Source organism: Cyrtonyx montezumae, unplaced genomic scaffold, assembly GCF_038088225.1.
Source record: "Cyrtonyx montezumae isolate F1298 unplaced genomic scaffold, pur_monq_1.0 scaffold_18, whole genome shotgun sequence".
NCBI lineage: Eukaryota > Metazoa > Chordata > Aves > Galliformes > Odontophoridae > Cyrtonyx > Cyrtonyx montezumae.
In genome coordinates, this window is record NW_027071914.1 from 13,292,010 (window position 1) to 13,318,509 (window position 26,500).

General features: G+C 45.6%; 3 protein-coding genes across 4 annotated transcripts in view; 2 read left to right on the forward strand and 1 right to left on the reverse strand.

The window, feature by feature from the left end:
- Positions 1-3,491, forward strand: part of ADAMTS2 (ADAM metallopeptidase with thrombospondin type 1 motif 2) — a 163,957-nt gene extending 160,466 nt beyond the window's left edge. Inside the window, exon 22 of the mRNA XM_065734780.1 lies at positions 1,703-3,491. Coding sequence (XP_065590852.1) covers positions 1,703-2,169 — 467 coding nt within the window. The 3' untranslated portion in view covers positions 2,170-3,491. The remainder of the gene's footprint in view (positions 1-1,702) is intronic.
- Positions 3,492-9,870: 6,379 nt separating this feature from the next.
- LOC136047705 (uncharacterized) lies at positions 9,871-13,629 on the forward strand. Its single transcript, XM_065735000.1, has 2 exons — positions 9,871-9,966; positions 11,525-13,629. Exon 2 carries the CDS (start codon positions 11,527-11,529, stop codon positions 12,511-12,513), a length of 987 nt encoding a protein of 328 aa, XP_065591072.1. The 5' UTR covers positions 9,871-9,966; positions 11,525-11,526; the 3' UTR covers positions 12,514-13,629.
- Positions 13,630-22,941: 9,312 nt separating this feature from the next.
- Positions 22,942-26,500, reverse strand: part of CNOT6 (CCR4-NOT transcription complex subunit 6) — a 28,128-nt gene continuing 24,569 nt past the window's right edge. For both annotated transcript variants that reach the window (XM_065734786.1, XM_065734785.1), the window contains exons 11-12: positions 25,904-26,106; positions 22,942-25,250 (exon numbers count right to left, since the gene is read on the reverse strand). In XM_065734786.1, the coding sequence (XP_065590858.1) occupies positions 25,038-25,250; positions 25,904-26,106 (416 nt within the window). In that variant the 3' untranslated portion in view covers positions 22,942-25,037. The remainder of the gene's footprint in view (positions 25,251-25,903; positions 26,107-26,500) is intronic.

Below are 26,500 nucleotides of genomic sequence, written 5' to 3' on the forward strand. Positions count from 1 at the left end.
TGCAGATTTCATGCATTATTTTCATGCATTTCTTCTGATGCATGTTTGCATCAAAGTGGTGTGACACAAGGCAGAGTGTTCAGAGGGAGCTCTGTATTGGTACGTAATAAAATACGTACAGCTGTACGGGCACGTGCAGTCCTTTAAGCACAGTAATGCCTGTGGATAGTGACTGCTGCAGTTCTTAAAGGCTGGAAACATGTTTGAGAACATATCAACAGGTTTGGAAACGTGTCCAAAAACGAAGTACTATTCTTAGGTTCCTAAGGAAGGCATAGGGTTTTTGTATATATATATATATATTTTTCATATTCAGTTTAGAATTTTAAAATTATGAATGGATGCATTTGAAAACAGGAATGAGAGTGTTGTTTTTCTTGCAACAAACGCAACAATCGGGGCATAAATACAATGCAAGAGAGGTATTTTCAGCCTCAGTCCATAGTGGAATTTTAAAGCAGCAGCAATTATTATCAGCTTATTTTAGACTGATATGTTTGCCAATTAAACACCTATAACGCCCTATTTTGTTAAGTGAGGATGAGTGAAGAGCCGGCGCCAACACTTTTGGGGTTCACTTGGTATCTCTGCATCTGCTGTAGTTCTCTACTTTGCTGTAAGGTGGCTGGCAGGATAAGTCAGTACTCCAAGCACGATGGCAAAGTGCCAGTTCCAGAAACGTGTTGAGCGACCACATGTGCTCTGAATAAAGGCAAGTAATTGCAGTTACTCATCTTTTACTATAAGAGTTGGTAGAGATGCAGTAAGAGCAGGGAGAGAGGCAGAAGTGAGTTCATCTGTCTCAGCACTGTGGTCACAGAGAACATACTTGGTTATTGATTATGCCAAGTCTTGGTCTGGCTGGCTTTCTCCTTAGCTCTGTCCTCTCTTAGTTCCTCTTTCTTTCCACTTGGGCTGCAAGTTGGGATTTTCCTTCCCTGCAGTTCCCAGTAGTTCCTGGCTCCGTCACCTCACCCTAGAGGCACAGGAGATACAGAGCGTGTGTGTAGGACAGAGCACAGGGTGCTTTCCTGACATGGAGCCTTCTCACCCTTCCCCATCCATCCTCTGTCAATCCACACAATCTTCATCTGAGCAGAAACCACGTGGGCTTGAGCAATCTCTGAGTAGACTTCCATTGGGGGTCTTATAGACAGAAAATAGTATGATCTCTTTCCCTTTAACTCCTTAACCTACAGCATGCCACCTGCAGTTCTTTCTCTTTCATTATGTTTTATTTTTCACTCAGAGACACACAAATATCAGAGCTTTTTATCGAGTCTCCCAGTTGCCAATGGGCTGGCTTGGCTCCATCCTGCTGGAGTTTGTTGGCAACTCCTTTCTAGGAAGAGGAGAAAAACCTTATGCTAAGTGCACCACTTCTTTTTCAAGCGTGGAACATGCTCAGCACCGCTGCCAGTGGTCTTTAGGGTAGCACTTTCAGGACACAAAGTCAGCAATTAGCACTCGGGTCTATGCTGTGGATGGGAACAGAGTTCAAATCAGGTTTTGCTTCCCTGAAAACGAGTTGAGCTTTAGGTTTAGCAAAAGTCTGCTTTTCCTGATAGAAGGCTCATTTGCCAGTTTCCCATCCCACGTTAAATATCAAACCCTCAGCCCACTGCCAAAGCTTCAGCTGTGTTTCTTTCACCAATTAATGTGAAAATGCTCTTTATTTATCTGTTCCCTTTTTCTCTTTCAGAAGATCATTGTCAAGGAGACAAGTCAATGTTTTGCCGCATGGAAGTTCTCTCTCGGTACTGTTCAATTCCCGGTTACAATAAGCTCTGTTGCAAGTCCTGTAATACGTACAACAACGTCACAGAGGAAGGCAATGCAACCAACGCTCACGTAAATAAGAATAATGTCATTGAGGAAGAGCTCCAGACAACCCTCAGCCCTCTCATGGGAGTTTCCACCACACAACCTGCCACCACCAGACCTCCTCCTGTTTCCAGACCCCACGTGCCTCCTTCCAATGCCACCGATGAGCACCCCGAAATTAACGCGGTGGACGTACCCTATAAAATCGAGGGGCTGGATAACGAAGTCTCGCAGCACAACATCATCACACAGAGGAGGATACCTTACGAAAGGACAAGGAATCAAAGGATCCAGGAGCTGATTGCTGAGAAAAGGAAAAGAGAGACTCTCAGAAAAATAAACTGAAATGGAAATATGGCACAAACAACATTTTTCTCTTATAGAGATGTTACCAACATCGTAGTATTGCCCATGTCGTAGAGACTGAAAATGGGGAAAAATCAAAGTGGTGCTATGGCAGAGATGCCAAAGTCTAAAGCCTACTAGAAATGGAAACGACAGCTTGTTTTGTGAGTGCTAATCTGAACACTTCGACGGCTAGGTTTTCAGGGTACAGTAGAGTATTAGTGCAATATCATGACGGCATTTCACTGAATCCAAGCAAACCTTAATACCTAAGCCAGGTTAGCAGGATTTTTGTTTATGGGCTCCTTTAAGTCTTCTACAGCTGTGTAAAGCTTCTTGGGAGCGGTGATGCGAGTTACATTTATGATGGAGGAAAATGGTCCCGAGTTGTTAAGAACCCCTTTACTCCTGACAAGCAGGTGGTCAGCAATCCTGTGATGCTTCTGTGCATTGAGTAGAGCCAGGTGCTAGCCAGCCACGGTTCGGGAAGGTGCTTAAGGACGAGCCAGACCACGCTTAGCTGCCTTCAGTGGAGCTGCAGCTAGGCACGTGCTTATGTAGCCTTCCTAACCAGGACGGTGTAAGAAAAGATATAGAGAATTCTGTAGCCATATATTTATGTGTAAATTAAAAACTGGCAACCAGCAGCTTACGTGTATCCATAAACATTTCAAAGGATTCTCCTAAAAAAGTTGGAATATATATGCAAGGTGTTTCGTGTTAGGGCAGGTCCGGCCAACTTGGACTGGTGACAGCCCAGTCTTTGTGTTTACAGGTATCCATTCATATCACCCAACAGCCTCAGTGATCTTGGTTGGTGCTTTTTTTTTTGTTACCTGACTTTTTCTACCCACATGCTGTTTAAGTCAAAGATGACTGGATTCTTGTTGCCTTTTCTTTGGTGCTTTACTAAGAAAACATGTTGGGTTTTTTTCTCCCGTAGCACAAGGTTATTTCTGGGGAACTTGGTTTTTTTTTCATTCTCTTCCTTTCCTGAGGACAGCGTTATGGGCACAGAAGTGAACAATTGTTCCCTGTGTCCTACGTCAAGATGTGCATGCACACGTGTACAGCACCAGGTCTGCTGAGAATGTTGAGACGAGGAACCTGACAACCCTTTGAGTGCTGCTTTTCCTCTCAGGGTCATCGTAGTTTTCATCAGTCATTTCAGATTCCTGGTTAGAGATCAGAAGACAAATTCAGATCAGTTGTTTGGTTTTGGGATCGCTCTGGGTGATGGGGAGGTCGGTGTGAGCTGGACTTCAGCATTTAAAGTCAGAACTATTTCTGCCATCCCGACAAAGTAGCAAGGGAGGAAATCAGGCACTGAAGGCCCCATGCAGTCTGTGGAGGGCAGAAGTGGGTGTGAGTTTTAGCAGGTCTCTGCAAATAGATGAGGAAACAGTCCTTTCTTCACAGCCTGGGACTCTCCCGGTAACGGCACCGTGCACTGCTGCCCTTCGCTCCGCAGAGGGCAGCTCAGCTTTTCTTCTGTCTCCTGGCTTGGACTCTTTCCATTCATTTCCTCTTTGCTGGTCAGCTTCCCGCAGAGCTCCAGCTTCCCCCAAATCCTCCCTTACTGCTCTGCTCTGGGTCAGGTTTTCCAGTCTGAGAATAAGACCCCGTCCTCCAGCTATCACACCAGCTACAGCTGCTCAAGGTTGGAGGTAAAGGCAGCTCTAAGCCTGTATGCAGCCACGTGGACATCGGACACACCAGATTTCCAGCAGTCTGTAAAGCTCTACTGCTGCTGAAGTACTTCAGAAGCATTGCACACACTGCAGCCTGCCTGGGGCAGCCCTCCTACATCCAACCACTGTGGCCGAATGTGCTGGAAAAGGGTCAAGAGAAAGCAGATTTTGCAGTGCTGGTTGTCTTCAGGAGGCTTGGGAGGCCAGGAGGATGGTTTAGGAAAAGAGCCTGGAGGAGGTGTCCGAAGCAGAGAAGGGGAGTTTGCAGCATGTGTGACGTTGAGTCCCTTGGGATGAGGACTGTGGTGGTGCACTCAGGTGAGTGTTCAGGAGCAGCTCAGGTGGTGCAGAGGTGGGAGTTACATGGAAGGACACAGCGGCCAGGAAGCACTGCAGGGCTGATGTGATCCTTCCCCCCACGTGCCCCAAGAGGAGCATGCTGTAGTTGGGCTGACAGCTGGTGGCCGTAGTATTTCTTGCATTTCATATTTCTGTTACATGGATGCAGATAAACTCATCTCTTTCCCTTCTTGTTGTTATCCTGCTATTAGAGCCATAGAAAATTAAAACAAAAAACACAGCAAACCCAGGCTTTGTCATAGCCTAAAAGCACGTCCGACCATACGATAAACTTTGGAAAGAGCCCCACCAAACCCAGGGATGGAGAAGGGTTGGGGCTTGGACTTAACTCGGAATGGAGGTAGGAGTCTGCTCCCTGACTGCTGCCTGTTTCCCTCTGTGACTTTGTGGAGACCCACGTTGCCAGCCTGCAGAAGCCTGAGGTAATGCACCTCATAGCTTCTGGTCTTCCTTAGCATGAGCCAGGCAGGGTGAAGAAATGGCACGTGGGGAAGTGGCCACAGCTCAGATGCTGCCTTACAAATAGCCTCTTCCCTCCAAAGCACTTTCCAGTTGCATCCCAGGAGCAAGCACAGCAGAAGTTTACTTGGTGCAATTCAGGTGACATTTCTGCAAAGACAATGAGGACTCAGAAAGCTGATTCAAATTCAGGAACTTGACTGTTTTGCCTTCTCTGTTCTCAAGCAAAGAGACCAAAGGCAATTTTGCAGATAAGGTGGAAACTTCAGCTGTGTTCTGAATGGGGAGCAGCCTCCCAAAAGGTGGTGCAGTGCTGCACTCCCCCTGGTGCTCGCTGGGGACTCCATGCCATGCCTGATGTGGCCTGCAGTCACAAAGGGTTTGCTCCTCTTTCAATCTCACCTTTTTATTCCTTGCTATTTTTAATTCTGTTGAATAATTTTCTAGCTGCTATTTGGGGAATGCTGAAATGACATTTGTAGGAGCAGCTTCAGTCTAGACGGCCCAGACACAGGCTGACCCATCTCCTCCTGGAGCAGGAGCACCAGCTGCCTCCTCTTTACAGTCTTGCTGAACGAGGAAACAAATCTGCATACTGGGAAAGATGCCCTCTTTTCAGGCTGACGTGCACATCTCAGAAGATGTTTTTCAGCAATTCCCTCCCATGGCAGTTTCCTGAGAACCTGTACCACGCTTTACTGGAAAGCAGAGCTCAGAGCTCATTTGAGAAAGAAAGAGCAGCACACGGCAGTGGGTTGGGTAAGCTGATATTTTTTCCTGTCTTGCAGTGGAAATCTTGGTCGTTTACTGGTTGGTTGAACTTTGACAACTGTATCCTACAATGCTGTGATTGGCAAAGAGCATCATCAGTGTATGTCACCGTGCCCCATTCTGCTGTTGCCTGAGTGCAGCATTTTGACACGTAATGAACAGATCAGTATTTTCCTTTAACATGTTCCCCAGAAACTAGAGATCAAACGTAGGAGTAAACTGGCTTATATTCCTGCAGAGACTGTCTCAGAACTCTGAGGGCTGAAGCAAACATACTCCCATTAAGCCACGTGATTTCTGACATCCGTTTGCCTAACCATACAGTACACAGCTCTCCAAGCTACCATTATTCTCCTTGTCTAAGCTTAAAATCCGAGGGTCACCTCCTCACAGAAACAATACAATCTCAAACCAATTCTGGTTCCCTGGGTCCCAATCTACTGCCATTCTTCCACCGACATTCCTTTAAAATTGTCTGTCATCTATTATGAACGCATCACTTTTTATATTCGTATATCCACTCAGTATTTAGAATCTCACAACGCCTCCATAGAATGCTTTCAGATATTTTGAGAATGTAATGAGTGGTGCTTTACTGGTACTCAAAGGGTTTTATGTTTTATTTTAGTACGTAACACATTTAATGTCGTATTTACTCACCTACAATGCAGTATTAGCTATGTTCATCTGAGTATCTATATGCAACTTCCATTCACTTACATATACCTTAACAGCAAATTGCAATAAATAGCCATTTTTTGTATATTAAAAATGTATATACAAATTAGAATCTCTAATTTTATAATTTATTAAATTTAAATGTCTGTTCTTTTGCAAAGCGTTTGACTTTTCCCTGTGCTTTTTGTCACTGAAGTGCAGAGATGCTGGGGGAGGAGGAACCAGCATCTGCAGACCCCAAAGCAATTTGATTTCTAAAACCGTATGGAGATGGATCAAACTTACAGCTGCTCAAGGCTCTCATCCTTTGCTTTCTGCTGAAATCCATTCTGGTCCACACATCATCTTAACCACACAGTCATTGGGACTTCCACGTGGGACTGATGAGCCCATTTTGCTTTGCAAGTCCTATTGATAAAATAATTGCTCCTTTCCATGAAATCCCTTTGCATACATCTTCCTGCCCTGTCCTGCATGCTCATAGCCAGGTTCCCTTTTAAGCATAATTGAATCTTTTCCATCTAATTGAACTTTGTTGCTTGAGGACTTGTAAGATCCCTGCTTGCCTTGGTTATCCCGTTAGCACCATGCAGTGCACCCAAGTCCAACAAGTGACAAACCACCTCAGATTTCCAGTGTGGGAAAAGCATTCAGTTATTTAAATGCCCTGGTAAGAGAGCGGGCCAGACAAAACACGGGTTTCATTTCATGTGACAATTCATACAGTATCTAATTTACAGCTGCAGTTAAAATTATATTTAATTGGGTTTCAGTTTGAATGCAGAAACGTTGCTCACAGGTAACTGTTAGTTTGGAAAAAGCATGTAAAAAATGAGCTGTCCTTACAGGATCCTACTCCCACAGCACCCACAAATACTGGTGCATTGCCTGTTTCTGACCACAAAGTCACGTCCAGCTCCACAAATCTGCACAAAGGCAAACCCAGCACGTGTGATAGGTGCATGGAAAGCAAGCTGTAAGCTCTGTGTCTGGACTGTGCACCACACTGCAAAGCAGGGTCACAGATCCGTGCAAACACTGCCTTCTGTGGCTGATGCTGTGCAGAGGGGACACCTCACAGCCCGTGCAGGAACCGCTCCCTGGTCTGTTGAGTTTGGGAGAAACAACTGACACTGTGTGGGGGCTGGGGATACACGTATAAAACTTAAACGAGGTGTGGAAAAACACGTACATACAAAGGAACAAGATGAAATGAATATCCTGTGCTGGATTTCCAGGGGAAGTGGGAGTTTGCACTCTGCAAATCACCAAAGCACCTTGAAGAGGTCGGGCGCTGCACCCAGGTGTGTGCAGCAGCACTGAGCTCTGTGCTGGGCAGGTGAACCACAGCCAGGTGTGAGGTCAGAGTGCTCTGAGGGGGATCCCTGGGGGCACTTCCCAGGCTGAGCCAAAATCCCAGGGAAGGTGTGCACCTGCACTGCCCACAGCCATTGCGAGGTCTTCCGAAAGGAGCGTGCCCACGTTTCCAAGTGGACAGCGAGCTCAGCCTTGCACTAAATGGTGAGCACCCCATCTGTGCAGCAGCCAGTTCCTTGCTTGCAAATAAAAAGAAATACCTGGTCATTTCCAGGCAATCTCTGAGCATCAGTTATGGTGTTTGCACAAGCAGCCGCTGCTGGTTCCTGTGTGAGCTGCAGCCAAGGCAACAACAGCGGGCGTGACATCTCTAACCCAGCTCCATCAAGTTAATACAAAAACAGCCCATTAATGTTTCATGGGACAATCTTCACTGCGAACCATAGCAACTGCTTGCTGCAACGCACGGGAGGTGAAGGGGCTGAGGGATATAATTAGAGAGCACAAATCATTGGGAAGCTGGCACAAATCAGGTCGAACTCCTTTTCTTTCTTGAAATATTAATGACAGAGACGCAAGAAAGCAGCAGCTGTCTGTGCCATGGCTTCTGGGTGCTGAGGGTTGCTCCTTTCCCCACGCTCTGACACGATTTTAGCAGAGTGCCCAAAGCCCCCAGCCCAGGTTTACCCGCAGCCCATTCCTCAGGCAGTGCAGCTGCCTGGCACCCACGGGGACATCACTTGGCCGCACCGGCCTGCAGGGGCCTCTCCTCTCCTCTCCTCTCTTACCTTTTCTTACCTCTTTCATTACTTTGAAAAACAGAGTGATGTTATCCCTCCACCCAAACAAAAGTTCCCTGCCACATTCTCAAGGAAAAGTCATTTATCAAAGTGCACTGGAAGCACACAGCCCACACAGTGCAGCTCAGCCACGCAGCACCCTGAGTACTTCCCTGAGGTGAGAATTGATGCTTTTCATCCACAAAGGGCTCCCCATGATGAATTGCTTTGTTTATCCAAACACAACAAAAAGCTCAAAGATGCCCCAAGGAGAGCTGCTTGTTACCCCGTGCACCTCATACTGCTGAACCAGTTTAAGACAGCTTTCCCCCAGACTGGGAGCATGGGAATAAAGCAAACAAGCAGAAACCCAAACAAGAAACACTGCCACAACATCACCCGGACCTCGGACACAACCAGGCCTTGCAGAACTAATACCTCATGTTTCCCTCAGCAGCTCAGGCACTGCTTTCACCTCTGCCTCGCTGTTCATCCTGTTTGGTTCTCACACACCAGGAGCACAGATGCTCACCTGGGGAGGAGCAGGTTCAACAGAGCAGCACCTGGCAGTGCTGGAGGAAACCGTGGGCAGTTGTGAGATGAAACAAATGAGCATTCAAATAAATGTGACTTTCTTACCGTAACCCCAGACAGACGTAGAAACTTAATTGAAGAGGTGGAGGAGATCGTTACTGCAAAGCTGTATTATTGGTCTGGTATCGCAGGGAAATGCCCCTCACCTGACACACACACAGTGAGGACCCCAATTACTTCTTCTCGGAGAAACCTAAAGAGAAGGAGAAGGTAAAGGTGTGAACTGTCTCCAGAGAACCCCCAGCTGGGCACTGCTGCTGGAAATTGGTTCAGGAAAGCTGAGGGTTGATTTGCTCCAGCAGTGCAGTATCGGAAAGGTGGGCGAACAGCTGAACACCTTTGACAATCAAACACCAAGTGAAGGCCAGCTGCAGAGAGCAGCTCAGCTCTGCTTGGATTCACAGCCTGGAGAGATGGGAGAGGCTTTGGAGCAGCTTATTTCTGCACACGGGAGAGAATGAAAGGATCTGACTGATGGGCACAGACTTGGGTGCCCAAAGTGGCTGCCAGAGCAGCTTCCAGCCTCACTGCCAACCACACCGAGAGCGTCTGTACCAACGCTGAAATGGCGATTTCCAGTTCTGGATTTCTGACTTTCTCCCCACTCCTCCCAGCAGCTCAGGCCGGGTGAGGAGCAGCAGGGTCAGGGAGCACAGGGATGCTGCAGTGCCGCTCACTCGTGGCAGTCACTGAGGACAGCAATTAGAAATAAAAGCAGAGGGAGGATTCTGCCGCAAAAAATCACAACTCGGCTCGCCACCCGGCACACGAGAGGAGATGCTGGAGTTAAACAAGAGGCACACAGAGCCAGAAAACAAAGACAAGCCCTCACTGCGGAGCCCGCTAGCCCCGCAGGTCAGGCGTTGCCAGCCCACCTCGCAAAGCAGTTTTCTGCAGCGCGTTTGCTGCCACGCAGCAGCGATGCAGCGCGGAGCCGAGCTGCGTGCATCACAGCAGGGCTCGGCTGGGAAGGGCTCCGGCAGGCTATATTTAGCTGCAACAACAAAACAGGCAGCGGGATCAGCTGACTGGGCGCAGCGAGCACGGGTTAGTTGTAGGCAGCACGTATCCTGTGCGGAAAGCGGGGCGAGAGAGAGCAGGGCACGGAGCTGGGAGGTGCCCCGACACCCGCAGGGGCTGCGGCTCAGGTAAGGGCAGGGCATCAGGTCACGGCTGGGAGGGATGCAGGTGGGCAAGGAGCGGGGAGCAGCTGGGGGGAGGTGCTGGGGGCCGCGGGTGGGGGCAGGGGGTGACGGGCAATGGTAGGTGACAGCAGGTGGGGATGGGGAGGTGACCTCCACGCAGTGTGGGGGCAGTGGGGATGGCATCCGGGCTGGAACTCGTCCGCCCCATCGGAAGCATCCATAGGTCGCTGTTTGCTCCAGGAAGGAGGAGGTGGCAGGGCTCCATTAATGAGCTGTGTGGGGCCGAGCTAATGATGTGCTGCAGGGCCTGGTGCTGGGCTGGGAGGGGGGCAAGCCTTCCCCCTTGGTGCTTAGAGAGATGATAGGAAAAGAGCATTATATAGAATAAAGAAAGGATAGTAAACAGGCCCTGAGATCTAAAAGAGGCATCTCCCACTCTGAGATCAGCAAACCTCACCTTGGTTGGCATTGCCAGGAGCAGCCAGCAGCAGTGCAGTAGGGCTGGGCACCTGGGTGCTCCCTGCGTGTACGTGGGAGCCGTGGCCCTGCGGAGCTTCAGCGAAGCCAGGCTTTCCAGCAGTGACAAGCGAGCATCCAGAGAGCGAGCAGAGCACTTTCGTGTTCAGTCACACAGCCAGGCTGGATGGTGTTGACAGATTATTCACATATGAATTCCACTGGGGATGGAGGGGGTGTAAAAAAAAAAAACACAAACAAAAACCAAAAAAACAAAGTCCAGGCAATGTGGTCATTTCTGCCAGAATGTGAGCTAAACAAAGCACAGGAAAGATAATTTTGATATAAATTATATAATCCCTATAGCAAGCATCCACTGCAAGAGGAAATATTTGTAAAAAAAATGAAAATAAAAAGGGGTTTACTTAACTCATGGGAGTGGCGTGATGGAAGGCCAGCCTACGAAGAGTGGAGGATTGCTATGTGCATTAAAAAGGACCTGAATCTACATAAGCTTTCAGGTAAGGTTCCAGCAACCCATAGCTAAATTTATGAACCACTGGTAGAGACAAAACTGAAGCTTTGTACGTTACCTCCTCCTCCTTGCTGAGCAGACCGGCTGCAATGCTGTGCCACCCATGTGGTGCTCTCCACCAGAGCTCTGCACCTTTTGAGATCAGCTCTTGCAGGACCAGACCAAGTGTGAACCAGAGCCTGGGACAGTGAGAGCACCAGCCAAAGAGACGTCCTTGGGGTTACAGGCTGGGCACGAGGCAAGCTGGTGCTCAAGCAGAACACTGCTGTAGCTGGTAAATGTGCATTAGATCAGAGGAGAGCACAGTTGCTTATCCCCACAAATATCTGTAATGAACCTTTTATTTTCTACTTAACAATATGGCCTCCTTTGTACCCATGGGCTCTTCTGGAAATCAGAGATAAAAAAATTCCTACCTGTATTATAGAGTGATGCTTCTGCAAGCACCACTCCTGGCCATAAGAAAATACTGAGTGGATTCAGCAGCATGGATTTCAGAGCAGCAACCCCAGGATGTCCTCACCACAGCTGTGATTCCCATGCTGATCATACCTTGTCTGTTCTTTGCAGCCATGGCTCCCAGGGTAAGATTGTGTGTTTCAAAACCTCTCCCAACCATCTGTGAAACTCACGAGGAGGCAACGGAAGACCTAAACAGCAACCTAAAGCATGCTGCAAACACTTCAACCAACCCAGATTCGTACTCCAGTGATGATTACATTCAATCTATCTGCCACCTTGCCAGACCCACCTTCCCAGGCATTCCTGAAAGCAGCCATAGGTTTCAGGACAGAAGGATCCTGCAGACCCTGGAAGCCATGTCATGGTCCCCATCCCAGCAAGAAACGTCAGTGTCTCAATTGACCGATTTCATCTCAAATGTGGTGCCATTGGGAAAAGCCACATCCCTTCCTGATGATGCAGAAGCTGACTTCTGGTCCAGAGAGGACCCCCTGGCACAGATCTACACACACACAGGAAATCTCTGCTCCTCCGGGGGTTTGTGGAGAAAAAGCTCCAGCCTTGGCTCCTCACAGTGCACCTCCTCCAGCCACCCGGGCTCCCTCCATCCCCCAGACACGAAAGAAGAAGCTGCAGGGAAACCACATTTCCCACGGATGTTCAGTTTTCCAAGATTTCCCTCTCCAAGGCCAGTGCAGAAAGAAACGCTCTGCTCGGAGCTCAGGTGTCTCAGAAAGGATGAGGGAGCAGTTATAGGGAGCAATCACAGTCAGAAAGAAGATGCCCCCATGTTTATTAACACTGAAGAGCTGTTGCCGTGCTCAGCCAGAGGGAAGCTATCAGGAAATCGCATTTTGCGCTGCTCTGTAAGGAGACAGGGTTTGTTCGAGGCAGGGGGTGCTGATGGAAAAGAAGGGAGAGAAACTTCTCACGGTGACAAAAACGCAGTGGGTGATTTTCCCAGTAAACAGAGATACTCGGAGTGCTTCCAGGCAGCTAAAAAAGCCGTGATCCACAATTGGATTTCAGAGCACAGATGCATGTGGAAAGAAGCAAAGATAAAGGCTTGTTTGCTCCCAGCCATTGCTGAAGTGTGAAAAAACTATATGTTCCAAATAATGTTGTTTGCAAGAAATAACCACCCTGTGCTCTAGAAGCTCTCCCTGGAGTCCTTATGTGGAAAACATGGCTTGAATGTGCATGCAAGTCAGAAAACCTTTTGTGATCCATCATACTCCTCATCAGTGGGTGAACAGACAACGTGGAGTCCAGTCCTCTGTGGAAGCAGCAGTTAATTCTCATTTTGGAAAGGCAGCAGTTCATAAAGCATTGCCCCACACCTATTGCCCAGACTGCCCTGAGCGTGGAGAAAATTGAAGAGCCATCTGTTTTGAAGACAAAATCCACAGGAACAAAAAAAACCCACACACATACTGCTGTTTCACAGCAAATGCCAAGCAGACAGATGTTTCACACGCTTGGGTACAGTTATTCTGAAAGAAACATTCTGAACAGTGCTTGGACAGTACTTAATATGCTCTCACTGATATATATATTCACTGAGACACACAGCATAGATCACTGCATCTGCACCAGAATTCCCCTGGGTCGGTCATCTGTTCATGCTTTCATGTAAAGGAATATTTTTAACAGTTGTGAGAAGCCTGTGATGAGGATTTGTTAAAGGACAACATGGAGAATGCTGAAAGTGCTCCGGGTGGGAATTTTCCTCTTCCTTAGTATTACACAAATGTATGACTTTCACTTCACAACTTATCCTTGCTAGGGATGAGCTGGGAGCTCGGGGTGAGCATTGCCAATGCTGCTCTGGTGTTGCCCTGGCCCTGCAAGAAATCAGGGACCCAGCACCCTGCATCCATCGGTGTCAGAGCATGCTGTGTGCTGGGTGGGAGCAGGGCTGGGAGCAGAGCAAGATCTGTGCACATGTGAATTGTGTCTGTGTTTTCCTTCATGTGTATGCTTCTCTAGTTTCCCCCCCGGCCATGCTAACCACGCTGACTTCTCTCTGCCTGGTGCTGTGAGATCGAAATGTGAAGGAAAAATACCACCATAAGTCATCCCCGGGACAACCCCTCCACTGCTGATGCTACACTGGATGTCTGCAGGAGGAGCAGTGCTGCTGTGGGGTCCCAGCACGGTGAGCACACGGCCAGGACAGGCCCCAACCACCGCACTGAGAAAACTTTGTCTCCTGAAACCTTCACTCAGTGTCACAGTCCCACGGCCACAGCACTGCGAGAGGAGCAGGTGAGAAAACTGCAAAGCATCACTAGCACAGTTACTGCTGCCTCAAATGAATGCTTTGGCAGGGAGCAGAGCACGGGGACCAGGCGACTTGCTCAAAGGCAGCCAGGATGGGAAATACCACTGCAAGGCTACAATTAGAAAAGTGCTCACAAGCCATTTCTAAAACACCCTTCAGTAGATGAAATCAGACAGCATCTTCTGCTCAGCACCAACGCGAGTGTAAATACGCTCAAGGATCAAAAGCTGAGAGAATCTGAACTGCTCGTTCTCACATCTCTTACCTCAAATATTTTTATTCCTGTTGAAACTCATCAATGCTCTGGAGCCGAACTGCTTCCCATCTTCATCTTCAAGCTAACCGCACAGCAAGAACAAAGGTGGCTGCAGCTATTTTAGGGCTTGGAGAGCTCGAGCTGAACAAGGGCTGCAGCAGCTCTGCCTCCCCCTCCTCTGCCCTTCCCTCTTGGGTTTGCGCAGGGACAGAGGTGACATTTGCCCTCGTTGCCAAGCGGATGTTTCGGTTTCTGTCCACATTTAAGACACTAATGCCTACCAAGTCTTGTGCCAACTGCATGTATCACTGCGTTTGACCAAGAAAGCAAATAAAACCCTTACACCAAGCAGCCGTCTCTGTTCTTGCAGGCCCACAAGCGACCCTCCAGGCTTGGGGCAGGCCATGACCCACGGCTCAGGGCTCACCACACAAACACCTGCTCATTGCAGGCCCCGAGCACACGAGCAATGCCTTGTAACACCATTCTGCCTGCTCGGAGCCAGGCCCGGGCATTAGGTCTGCATCAGAGCAGACACACTGTGCGTTCTCAGGACCCCCAGAACAAGGCCCACGGCAATGACATCTGCCCTCACAGCCAAACCACAGCACGGTACCAAACAGCTGCTGCAGAGTGCCCCAGCACTGAGATTCCTCCCCAGCTGCCACATATTCCCGTGAATGTCCCAAATCCTCAAAATTTCTCAGCAGAGCTCCCTAAAAACCTAAAACCCTTGGGGGGAGGAAACTTCGGAGCACAGCAAAGACAGGCACAGACAAACTCAGGTGACGGGGCAAGGTAACAAGGGGAGAAAAGGAGAAGAGAGAGGAGATGGGTGAGGAGGGCCTGGGAGCCCTGGGGAGGTGGGAACTGTGGTGAAGGAGCTCCAAAGTGCTCCCAGGAGGTGCAGACACCCTGATGGAGGCACTGAGGTGTGGGGTGAGAGCCGTGCTGATCTCATCACCTCCTGAAAGACATCATTTGTTGGGATTGTCAGAACCGCCCAAGGGTTTCAGATGAATTTGAGCAGGGAGTTGGCATCCAAATCCCACCAGTAGCTTTCAGTCTCACAACCTGTTCATGGGCAATCTGCAGGCTAACATACAGTTTCATTCACGTGGTCATGCAGACTTTTACTGCTGCAAGCAATGAACATATTTGGACACAGAAAACCATGACCAAAATTAGAAAAACAGAGACAGAGAGGCAGAAACAAAATTGTCCCCTCTTTTCTCATCAGTGCCACAACCAGCCCTGAGTTCAACAGAGAAGCAGCAGCAGCAAGGAGGGGCTTTGAAGGACAACAGTTACCATAAGCTCAAAGCAAGGATGAGATAGCAACAGCTCTGAGAGCCTGGCTAATGGGATCTGGTTATCAGTACAGCACAGAGCAGCCACAGCACTCCAAGGAGCTAATCCACCACAAGTAGGGTCTCTCTGCTGATAGAAAGACTGTTATTGATCAGAAACTAAAACACGAACCAATGCAATGTGTTTAGAAGCAGGAAAGGATCAAGAATGCATCTGTCCTAAAGAGAGGAAAATGGCAGAAATGGAGAAGGTCCATGCAGGAGGCCCAAGTGAGGTCAGCAAAGCCAGTTCCTGAGAAGTTCTATAAATGAGAGCACTCGTGTAGTAGCAGTGTAAAAGCAGGTTTTTTTAAAGAAAAAAAAAGTCAAAATCTTAAAGCTGAGAGAAAACACAGAGCCTAATTTAGGGTAATTAGATCCAAGCCTGAGATAAGTTATGGGGTCCCTCTGCATAGATTAGAGCTGTGTGGATGGTGCATCAAGCTTTCCCCTTGCCCTGAAATGACACAGTTGGGCCTAATTGCTCAGTTAGAGTGTATTTAGTTGACTTTGAGCCTCTAAAATGGGGAGCAATGATAAATGGTGCATAATGAAATTAAACTGCATTTAGTGACTAAGCAAGACTCTCTTAGCTTTGAAAAAAAGCCTCGTATGTCCCATCAGCAACATGATTAATGGCCAAGAGTTTTGCATTTCCAGCAAGAACCACGGGCATAAAAGAGATCCAAAACAACGGCTAAATGCATGCACAGCTGAAAGGAGCAGGGAAGCTTCTCTGTCCTGCTGGCAGCAGGAGGCAGTGCTACGTCTGTCCCTGCACAGGGAGCTGCACCACCAGTGATGCATCCTGCAGGATCCAGGCAGAGGTCTCCTGCTCCCATCTCAGATCGTGCTGGAGTACCAGCTCAAACAGCACTAGCTTGCAGATTTGCCTTTGACCATTTTTCAAGCTCAGCCATTTGCCTCACTCACCACAGCCCCCCATTTATTTTTGTAGCTGGCACTAAAATCACAGCTGACAGCTGTGAAGAGCCCCAAAACACCACATCTTGTTCTCGTGGCCTTTTCCCATGCTCTGGGCTTCTCAAGGGTAACTGCATTTGCCTGGCACAAATTAGAGCCAATGCAAAAATACACAGTGTGTAAATTCACATTCAGTGTCCCTGGCAATCACAGCCTTCCTGGAAATTAAGCTCCTGGAGGCAGCACTTCCAGGGACTGTTGCAAAGAGCTGTAGAAAACAAGCATTTTTGGAATAGCATCTGGTTGCTACATTACATCTGACCAAACGCCATCTAAAACCAAAGGGAGCCTGTAAGAGCACTGGAATGGGCTCCTACTGGGGACAATTTTCTCCTGCAATTAAAGCACAGATTCCTATTAGCAGCTGATGAGGGAAATGAAATAATTAGTTTACTCACTTAAACACGCTAGCATTTTGTCAGTCATTTCTTTGTTTATAAACTACTCAAGCTGAAAGGCCCTGGGCCTGCCCTGAGCCACACCACTCCCACCACAGCTGCTCCCCCACCCCAGGGTGAGCGAAGCTCAGCGGACTGGAAGCCCAGGAGGGAGATTGCCACATGGCATTTGGTGCTGGACTGTGACACACACAAGTCACTTGAGTTTAGCTGAATGGTTGTTGGTTTTTTTTATGTTTTTCCTTGGACACAGGAACATTGGACAGCGGACTGGTTTATACTGGAGCTACTGGGCTACAACGTCCATTCCCTGGCACCTCGCCCAACAGAGCACTGCCTCGTGGCTCAGCTTTGAGGAAGGCCTTTAGAACCGTAGGATCACAGAATCATCGAGGGTGGAAAAGACCTCTCAGATCATCTCGTCCAACTGCCCACCCACCACCATTGCCCACTGCCCACGTCCCTCAGTGCCACAGCTCCCAGAACACCTCCAGAGGCGGTGACCCCACCAGGCTGGGCAGCCTGTCCCAGTCCCAACCACTCTTTTGAAGAAGTTTTTCCTGTTATCCAAACTTTAAGCTCCTCAGGTACTGCTCAGGACTCGGGTGAGGGTGGAGGAGGCCCAGCCCAGCCCTGCAGGCCCCAGCACACCCGCAGGAAGAGCCACAGGCAGCTGGTTCCCACCGCTGGCACAGGGGCTGCTCCTGGAGGCAGTTGCTGGGGGATGTCAGCAAGACAAAAGCCAGCAGGAGTCTACAGGATTAGACAGCCCTGGGATCAGGAACATTCGTGCTTTGCTAACTGGGTCAAAGAAATACCAGAGATGATCAGCACCTCAGTGCTTGCCTGAAGGGCTGAGCTGGTACTGTCGGGATTTAGAGGAGATTCCTCCCCAGCTGCCAACCCCAGCAGCAGGCTGCATCGCGAGGCCTCATCCACAGTGCAGTGGGGGATGCATGGGGTCTGCAGGGAGCACACGGAATTGCCCCCTCTGCACTGGGGGGGGGGGGTCTGTTTTTAAGCCAGAATATAACATTGCATCCTTCAGGATTTTGCCTCTGCTTGGCCGAATTGCCTTGTCAGAGCCCAGCTCCGTGCTCCAAGAAAAGAGATGGAAGGGAACAGGCTGCTGGTTAACACCTTGGTTGAAGAACTAAACTTACCAATTCACACAAACGACCATTTCTATATCAAAATCATAACCTGTGGGAAGAGACTACAATGGCTTTGGAAGCATTTGCAGCTGGTGGTGCATGCTTGAGTTTCTTTCCCTGGTCCAAGGCTATGTCATTACTCCAGGTGAAACTTTCATTTTACCATTGCCCCCCCCACGCTCTGCTTGCAAACCTTCCTGTTCTCCTTCGGTATAAACCAAAATGACCTACACAGACAGCATGAGTCCCCACGGACTCCCACAGGTTACATCTTTTTTTGAGTTATTTTTGTGCTCTGTAGAGAGGGAACATCTCACAGGGGAAGAAGGAGGATTTGTAAGATCAGGCAGACCTACAAGAAGCAGCATTTAGATAGAACAAGATTAGTGGCAGGGACTGCAATCTCCTGGACAGCAAAGAATTGCTGCAGACAGGAGAGCATGCACTGCTGCCCTGGGCTCGTTCCTCCTCTTTATTCATTTGCATAGTTCCTGCAATGGATGAGTAATACAGAGATTGATGTAACAACAAGGCTGGCTGGCGGCTCGCGGTTATGTAACTGGATGGGACCACAGTTTGACACCATCAGATGTGAAAGCTTAATTAAATGGTACTGACATGCCAAAGGCTCAGGATTGGGTCCAACAAAGAATGTAAACACCCTCAACAGCAACTCAGCAGACTCTGAATTCCTGTTCTTGGTGCCACAACCACAGTGCACACTCTTGCCCTATCTGCTGGGTTTTTGTGGGTCCAAATGCAGTTTGCAAGACAAGCACATCTAATTTGCTCTTCTCTCACTGGGCACTGCATGGCACTTTTTGCTGAATATAGTTATTATTTACTGGCAGCACATCCCCCCAGTGACCCTTGAGAGCAAAATCTTGGCAACAAGAACATGGTTCTTCACATCCAAACACCACAACCGATGGGCAACACTCTCCCACACACCAGCTGGAACCAGAGCACATCCCCACAGAGCCCAGAACAAGCAGACAACAACTGAGAAAGAAAGGTCTGAGCCTGTCTGGTGTCTGACACGTTTGGAATGACAGCCTGACCACGGGATACCACACTGCCAGACATGACGTGAAGATGATGCTTTCCCTCACCTCACATTCCCTGTACCCACAAGAAATCTTAACGTGTGTTTTGTAAGTTAAGCTGCTTCTCCCATTCCACTGGCTTAAAGTCAGTGGTCAAAAAACAGCACAGACTTTCCCCTCAGCTGACCTTCATCTCTGTGCTGTCCTGCTGCCAGGATGGGCAAACCCACTGACCTGGTTGGTTCAGAAGTGAGGTACAACAGTTGTCTCCTCCTGGCCAAAAGGCAGACAGACTATTAACTGGTCCACTATGTTTTATAGAAGGGAGAAAGAAAGCCAATACGAGCTACCAATACCATCAGCTACTGCAGAGAAATTGCCATTAACTCACTGCTTTGACCCAAAAGGTACATCCTGTACTCTGAATTCTCTTCATATCTAGGGAGATAGAGGGAAAAAAAAAACACATCAAGCGTTAGCTGAAACCCTTGTGGCCATTAAAACCCTATGGCTTTTATTTTAAGTAATGTATGTTTAATGTAATAAACACAGAACACTCATAATAAATGAATACTGTCTACAGGCACACTGGGAAGATTTAACTAGAACGTATCTTCCTATCTTTTTAAAACTGGAAATACATAATACTGGGCTTATTTTGGAAAAGTATTTGAACACACCAAAGGTCCCCATGTCTTAACTTTACTGCCTTCCACACAAACAGAGCAGTGAACGTTTAGAGAGCAAACAATTAGTGCCTCTGGTTAGAAGGGTAAGATGAAAAGCAAGAAGGTAAGCAGAACACTCACCCCTGAAGGATGCACACTTTTCCCATGATCTCGTCCTTCGCACTTACCTTGCTCTCAGATTCTTTGCCTTCCCTCACCCAGATCAGCTCCAGATGTTTTAAGACACCCCCAGCACTCATGGCAGTGGGTAAGAAATGCCCTGTGGTCACCAGCACCATTTTGGAAAGTCCACACCATAAAATAACTCCGTACTCTCTCTGAAGAGCCAGTGCACATGGGACATAAAGGAACAGTAGCTCAAAGTCTGGCCAGAGTGATTTGACATTCCGCTTTATTAAAATATCAGTAGTTAAAGCAGGGCTTTTTAGTTCCCATCATGGCAGCTGTGTTCATAAAACCAATACTGAATCGACACAGATGTCAACAAACCAACTGAAAAACGTTAGTTCCTGGGCCTGATCTCCTGTAAGAACTCTAAAGAGTAATTCCACACACCCCACTTCCTGGGTGCCACTCTGACACACTGCCTGCACATCCCCACACACACAAAGCCTGTGCTGCAGGCACCATCTAGTGGCAAGACAGCAAACGCGTTGGTGAGAATTAAGAACACGCTTAAAAACGAAGAGAAATCACTGCGGAAATCTCTGATGGACTCCTGGTTCTGCTGAGGACTTACAGCTGCTTTTCAACTGTGCATTTTAAAAACCCAAGCAGGCTGGCACCCAGAGGTGTGCAGTACTTATGGAAACACCAAACAAGAACATCTCTGTCAAGAGCAGTGCCAGCACGCAGAGCACAAGCTCTGAAGTGACACAGGAGTGTCCATGAGATGCCTTCTGTGCTTGAGTGCTTTATGCAGCAAGTATGCTGAGATACTCTGTTTTCAGCAGATAGTGATGGGAACGTCACAGAACAGAACAGATCACGCTGCTATGCACAGACTGATGCAGGAGAAAATGCTGCAGAAAACAAACCATAATAAAAGGAACTGAGGACACAAGTTAGCTTGAATCTCATTCCTGAAAAGAAAGATGAAAGAAATCTTCACTTTGTTCCTCTTTTATGACACTTTAATGAAAAGAGGAACCTCTGAATTCCTTCCCGTTGCCAGATCCCAAGTCTGATTTGGGTTTTCTGGGGTAGGAAGGGTCACAACAAACCCACCTCACTGACTGACTTACGAAGAGCAGAGGAAGGCCAGGTATGAAGTCACGGGGCTGCAGTCTGATTTGGTCAGATCACAGGCTTCATATTTTGGAGGCATTATTAACCGTTCTTGGTTTTGCAATCCAAGCCCAATTGATTCAAAGTTTTTTGGTCTGCGGTTCCGTGGAGCACAGGAAATGCTTCCTGGGATTACCAGCTTGCCTACTCACTTCCGTTTTACCCTTGACATCCTTCATTTACTTTGGCTACACGTGCACCTTGAGAAAAAGCTTTCAGAACTAAGTTAAAATATGAATTAGACTTCGAGAAGGTTTGAAACAGATATTGGATTTATTGGTCAGCTATGAGTAGGAAAATACATTGGTAAGGAAAAAGAAGACCCTGTATATAAATATAATACTAACTAGTTAAAATTTGACCAAGAAGAAAGTTCCACTGAAGAGAACAGTAAAAGCCCTTGTTTACCATCAGACCATATTCAGTTTCCCATTTATCTTATTGAAGAGCTGCCTATAGACAAATGCAACATTCTTTGAGCTTAGTGCAGATAATAACGTGCTGGTTTTTGTTACATGAATGGTAAACAAGAGTTAGTCCAGTGCATTACATGTTATACAGAAGTACTGTGAATAAAGACAAAGATATTCTAATTTAGACACTACTTAAACATACCAAGACACTTAAGTGTTACAAATTTATGCAACCAAAAGAAAAGAATAGCAGTTAACATACTAAAAAATACTGTGACCGGCTGGATGAGAAAGGCTTGCCACTTACGCAGTTAACTGATTATTACTATTTTTAAAGTTTTACAGTGTAATTAGTTGCTGTTTCCAATGACATTGTAATTATTTTGCCTTTAATACAGGTTTTACTGCGTGGCTGAAAAAGCAAACCGTAACCTAAGTCTGCTCAAGAAAATCAAAAGCAACCAACCAAAACCACAAAACACCCAAACTTGAGAGACTTGCTAAAGTTACACCGAAGATGCCTACGTACAATGTTCTAAACAAAGTCAGTTTTGTCAAAGTGTTGGCCAAATTTATTCTTTTTAAAGCTAAAAGGACAAAATAATTACAGAATGCACTGACGCTGACTTATACGCAGTCCCCCTCCACCCCTCCTAACTGATGTTGTGCTAAAGCAGTAGCTCGTGGAGTCATCACAGCCAATCTTGTAATCAATTCTCTTAGCTAAAGGTAGGCTCAATTTACCGTTTTGATTCCCAGAATTCTTGGCAAATATAAATAATATGGTTGACCATATCTTGTCTGCTTTTGTACATGGAAAAAAGCCTGCTCAAACCTCAACGGATCCCACTGATGTTCTGTGACTTTTGCTGTACGTGCTTTTACATAAAGAACACTGAAGTTACATTATGGCAACACCCAAATCCACCTCAAATAAAATACTGCACATCATCATTTCATGTCAAAGACTATGAAGCAAACGATTGGATTGCACGAAGACATGGTTTATTGCCTTATTCTATGCTATAGCTGGAAATCGAGACTTGAGTTAACATTTGTTCAACATAGGAATATATTTTCTTTAAAACATTGTCTGTCAAAGTTTATCTCAGCTCCGTTTTGGTGCCTTCTGTTCTTTCCCTGTATCAAAGTATTTCTCATTCCCTCATCTCTCAAGTGATCGGTGTAGTCCAGTTACAAACCAGTGAAGTCAAAGGAGTGCCTTAAATGTATTCAGTGGGTCTTTAGTTGGGATCTGATAGACTAGTATAAAAGCCAAAGGAAATGGTTACTTAAATGGACCCTTAAACTGCAAGGTGACTGAACAGGGACAGCTGTGTCTCCAAAAGCACAACGGGCCACATTTTAACGATGTTATAAATTCAAATACTTTAAAGACTAAGAAATATAGGAGAACACATACTGGATAAAGCTCAAACCTTTTGAATCTAACAAGTGCACTCAAGCTCCAGCATCTATTAAAGTAAATTATCCCCCCTCTAAGAAATACAAAATGAGTAAGTGCTTCCCTTCCCCTTCTGTAAAGCTTCCTGGACTCAATACACAATCCAGATCCTCAGAAAAGAAAATAGTTTGCTTAGTTGGACAAGCTAAATCAGCTCATCATCACTGGAAACTGTCATGATGTACATTACCAAGACATCATTAAGGAAACATGAGTAAAACACTTTTTATTCACACTTTACAAAAAAAATAATAATAACCAACCAAAAAGGAAAAAAACCAAACAAAAAATAACACTACGCATTAAGTCTACTACAGCAATACTACCAGCATTTCAATGTACTGATTATAAACTGGACGTGTTTGGTGTTTTCACAACTAAAAGGAAAACAAAATAACCCCAAGAGATCAGGTCCCAGACAAGGATTCAAGATCAAAATTTCTTCTACTGAAATTTAAAAATGTACATTTTACATATCCGAACTGTTCGTCACGTTCACTTTCAGCTTAAAACAGAACAGTTTGAGCACACTCGTGCCTGCTAATTTTTAATAAAATTTTGAATCATTATTACCAATCCACTCTCCTATATATATAAAAATTCTTCATATTTAGAAAGTTCTCTTAATGCTCAGTGTCCTTTTGCTTCCCTGCCCGCAGCTGAAACAAAAGCTGTTTAAGATCAAGCTTTCTATCTCCATTTATTCTATTTTTTTTACATTGATTATTTAAGTTGTATTAGTTTAAGGAGATGATATCGTCTCTCTTTTAGAATACAAATACACAAGTTTAAATTTGTAAGCTTTTTATATACTTGGCTTCGTGACACAAATGGCACTGAGGGTACACAATAACTTTAGTCTTGACACCTTAAAAATAAGACTTGGTCACTTTAAAAATGATCTGAAGAATTGTCTTTGGGACCTGTTTCGAAAATGCATTTATTTTTACACTGCTTCATCAATAGAAAATGTCAGAGTTTTTTTGTTGTTGTTGTTTTTATTTTTACTTCACCAAGGAATTATACTCTCTGAAACTGAGGAACACACTTCAACTAAGGAGAATTCACATGATAATTCTCAGTGGGTAAAAGAGCGCTGTGTAATGACACTGAAAGAAGCAGTGCATGGGTATTAGAAGCTAGAAACTGTGTACCCATAACCTGAACATGTTCAGAGTGTGATACCCAATACTTCACAAAGGAAAAAAAGAAGATGCCACAGCTTATACAAAAGTATCTTCATAAAATTTTCACAAGTGTTAACGTTATTTAAAAAAATAAAAGAGGATGCACAGGCTCTCTCTGCATGCACAGGCAGTGCTAGTTGAGAACAAATTTAAGCAGGCACAGTGGAGATAGGACAAGTATTAAAACAGAAATGAGGAAGCTATACACAAGTATCCCTAGACTTTACTTCAAAAGTTAGAGATGAGAAAAATATCTGAGAGTATACACATCTGCAATAACTTTCAATGCATACAGGTCTACTTATATTCACTGCTTAGCTTATATGTTCTGTGAGAACTCCATGCTTTTCTCTTTTTTAAAATCAGAAATTGACAGAATGTATTTAGTCCTCTGTAAGATACTGAGACTTTATAGATTTGCATTTTAAAAAGCAACGTTCTCAGTTGAACATAAAAAGTAGTACAAAAGGGCTAACAAAACCCTAACAGTGCAAATCGTTAGCAGAGAAAACCTGTGACAACCTCTTTTACAAGCTGGCCTTTGTAACACATGAAAACAGATAAAAATTTAGCCTTAGTTTACAATACAATCATTTTCCAAATCTGATTTTTTTTAAGTACAAAATTTCATAAATCAGGTTTTCTGTTGTTCATATACAATCAATAAAGGCTAAATTCAAATTCTATATTTTACAAACAAGTCTGAAAAAGGAGGGAGTGAAGTACAGAAGAATGTTCTGTGGATGTTCCTACTGGCCTCAAAAAAGTAGTGCTACAGATAACTGTGCAAAGAGAATATACTGTATAACAATTCCCTATTTCAAGGCATGAAAATGTCATGTTGGATAAAAGAAACAGGAAGGTTAACTGCAACATATTAAAGAAAGGTGCAAATGCACCAATCGCTGTCGACAGTATACAAAGTATATTGGGCTCAGAATTATGTCTGTTGATAGCACCTGGCTTTTACTATGTCTTTAGCAAATAATTAGATTTAAGATTAAGATTATTAAGAAAAAAAAATCCCTGTTGGCCATACCTCACTCCTCTATATTCAGATTTTACAATTGTACAAGTTAGACTGAGGTTACCCTCTAAAATGTACTTAACTACCTCCTGCCAGGGAGATGGATTCCATTTACAGGAGGCAGGAAAGGCAGCAAAAGCTCCAGTTGTGCAAAAAGTGAGAAGTGGTCAGAAGGGATGAGTGGATGCGGACAACCACTTATATTGTTCTCTATTAACCAATGATGATCCAAAGGTCCAAGAATGCCAAGTATGTTTAGCTGAGGTTTAGAATAGAAGATGTAGTCAATAATACCCTAAAACAAGAACACAAATAGCATTATTAGTACATTGTCTTCAGGTTATTTTTCTAAACAAAAGAATTCAGTATTTGGAATAACTGCAATGCTATCGTTCCTTTTCTGCAGTTTATCTTCAGTTCAGGAGACTTCTATTTCCTGCCCCACGGGTAACCCAGTAGAGATTAGGGAAACAAATTAAAGTTCAACCCTGCCATCATCCCTGCTCTCCTTCTGGAAGCTGTAATTTCTATCCTCCTACAAAGCTTCAAAATCAGAGAAAAATAATCTGAAGAACAGATCCATCTTTCTTTTCCAGTAGTAGCACAGGTTATTTCCTTAGAGTTGGCAGCTTACCTGCCCAAATTCCACTATTTCATTTAGCTTAAGAGTATTAGAATACATGATCTTATTTACAGGGAAGGATAACAGTGCTTTGATTCTTGCAGAACTATTATTATACCAATATGAGAAAGGAAAACTTGGTCTCCAGGAGATGGAAATTTTAGGCACCTTGTTTGCTATACATTTTAATTGCTTTAAATGAACTTGGCAAACTTACTGTTAGCTACTTAAACATTAACTTCTTTGTTAAACAATTAACTTAATGGATTTCCTCTAATAAAACTCCAAGATGGAAAACTTTTTCAAAGCAACTGCAAAGTCCTTACCTTGAAGTCAAACGTGTAATTTGTGTAAGGCATTAGACCATTCTCATAGGCACTCTTCAACTTGAAACCATGTGTAATTCTTCCGTTTGTTGTTCCATTTTTTCCATTACAACTGAAGTTAGTAAGACTCTCGTTGTATCTCAGTTCCTTAAAATCTTTGTGGTTTGTTTCCACTCCACCAGTGCTCAAGTATTCAACAACACCTGAGAGGAGAGGCACATACACAATAAGGTATTAACAAGCATTCAGAAAGTATGCATGTATTACTTTGATCTGTATGTGCAATCTTCTGCTTTATGTAAGTAAAACCTAAACACACACAATACAGTCAGCAGTTGTTCTTACAAGAGATATCACGAGACAATGTCTAAGTATGACAAGAGCAACCACCTATAACAAAGACAGATTCATTGATTGGAAAAAAAATAGAAGCCAAGAGAGGCTACAAAGCAAAACAGATTTGTGCCTTGAAAAAAAAATCTATGATTGTGCCTCTTAATTTCAGAACAGCTATGTTAGGGTTCTGGAAGGTGAAAGAAGTGACCAAGTATTCTGAAGGCACAATCAGACATGAACTGTACACTACAGTAAGCACCA

What these genes read in the sequence shown, in the direction of transcription:
- LOC136047705 (XM_065735000.1), top strand. Translation starts at nt 11,527, where the DNA reads ATGGCTCCCAGGGTAAGATTGTGTGTTTCAAAACCTCTCCCAACCATC.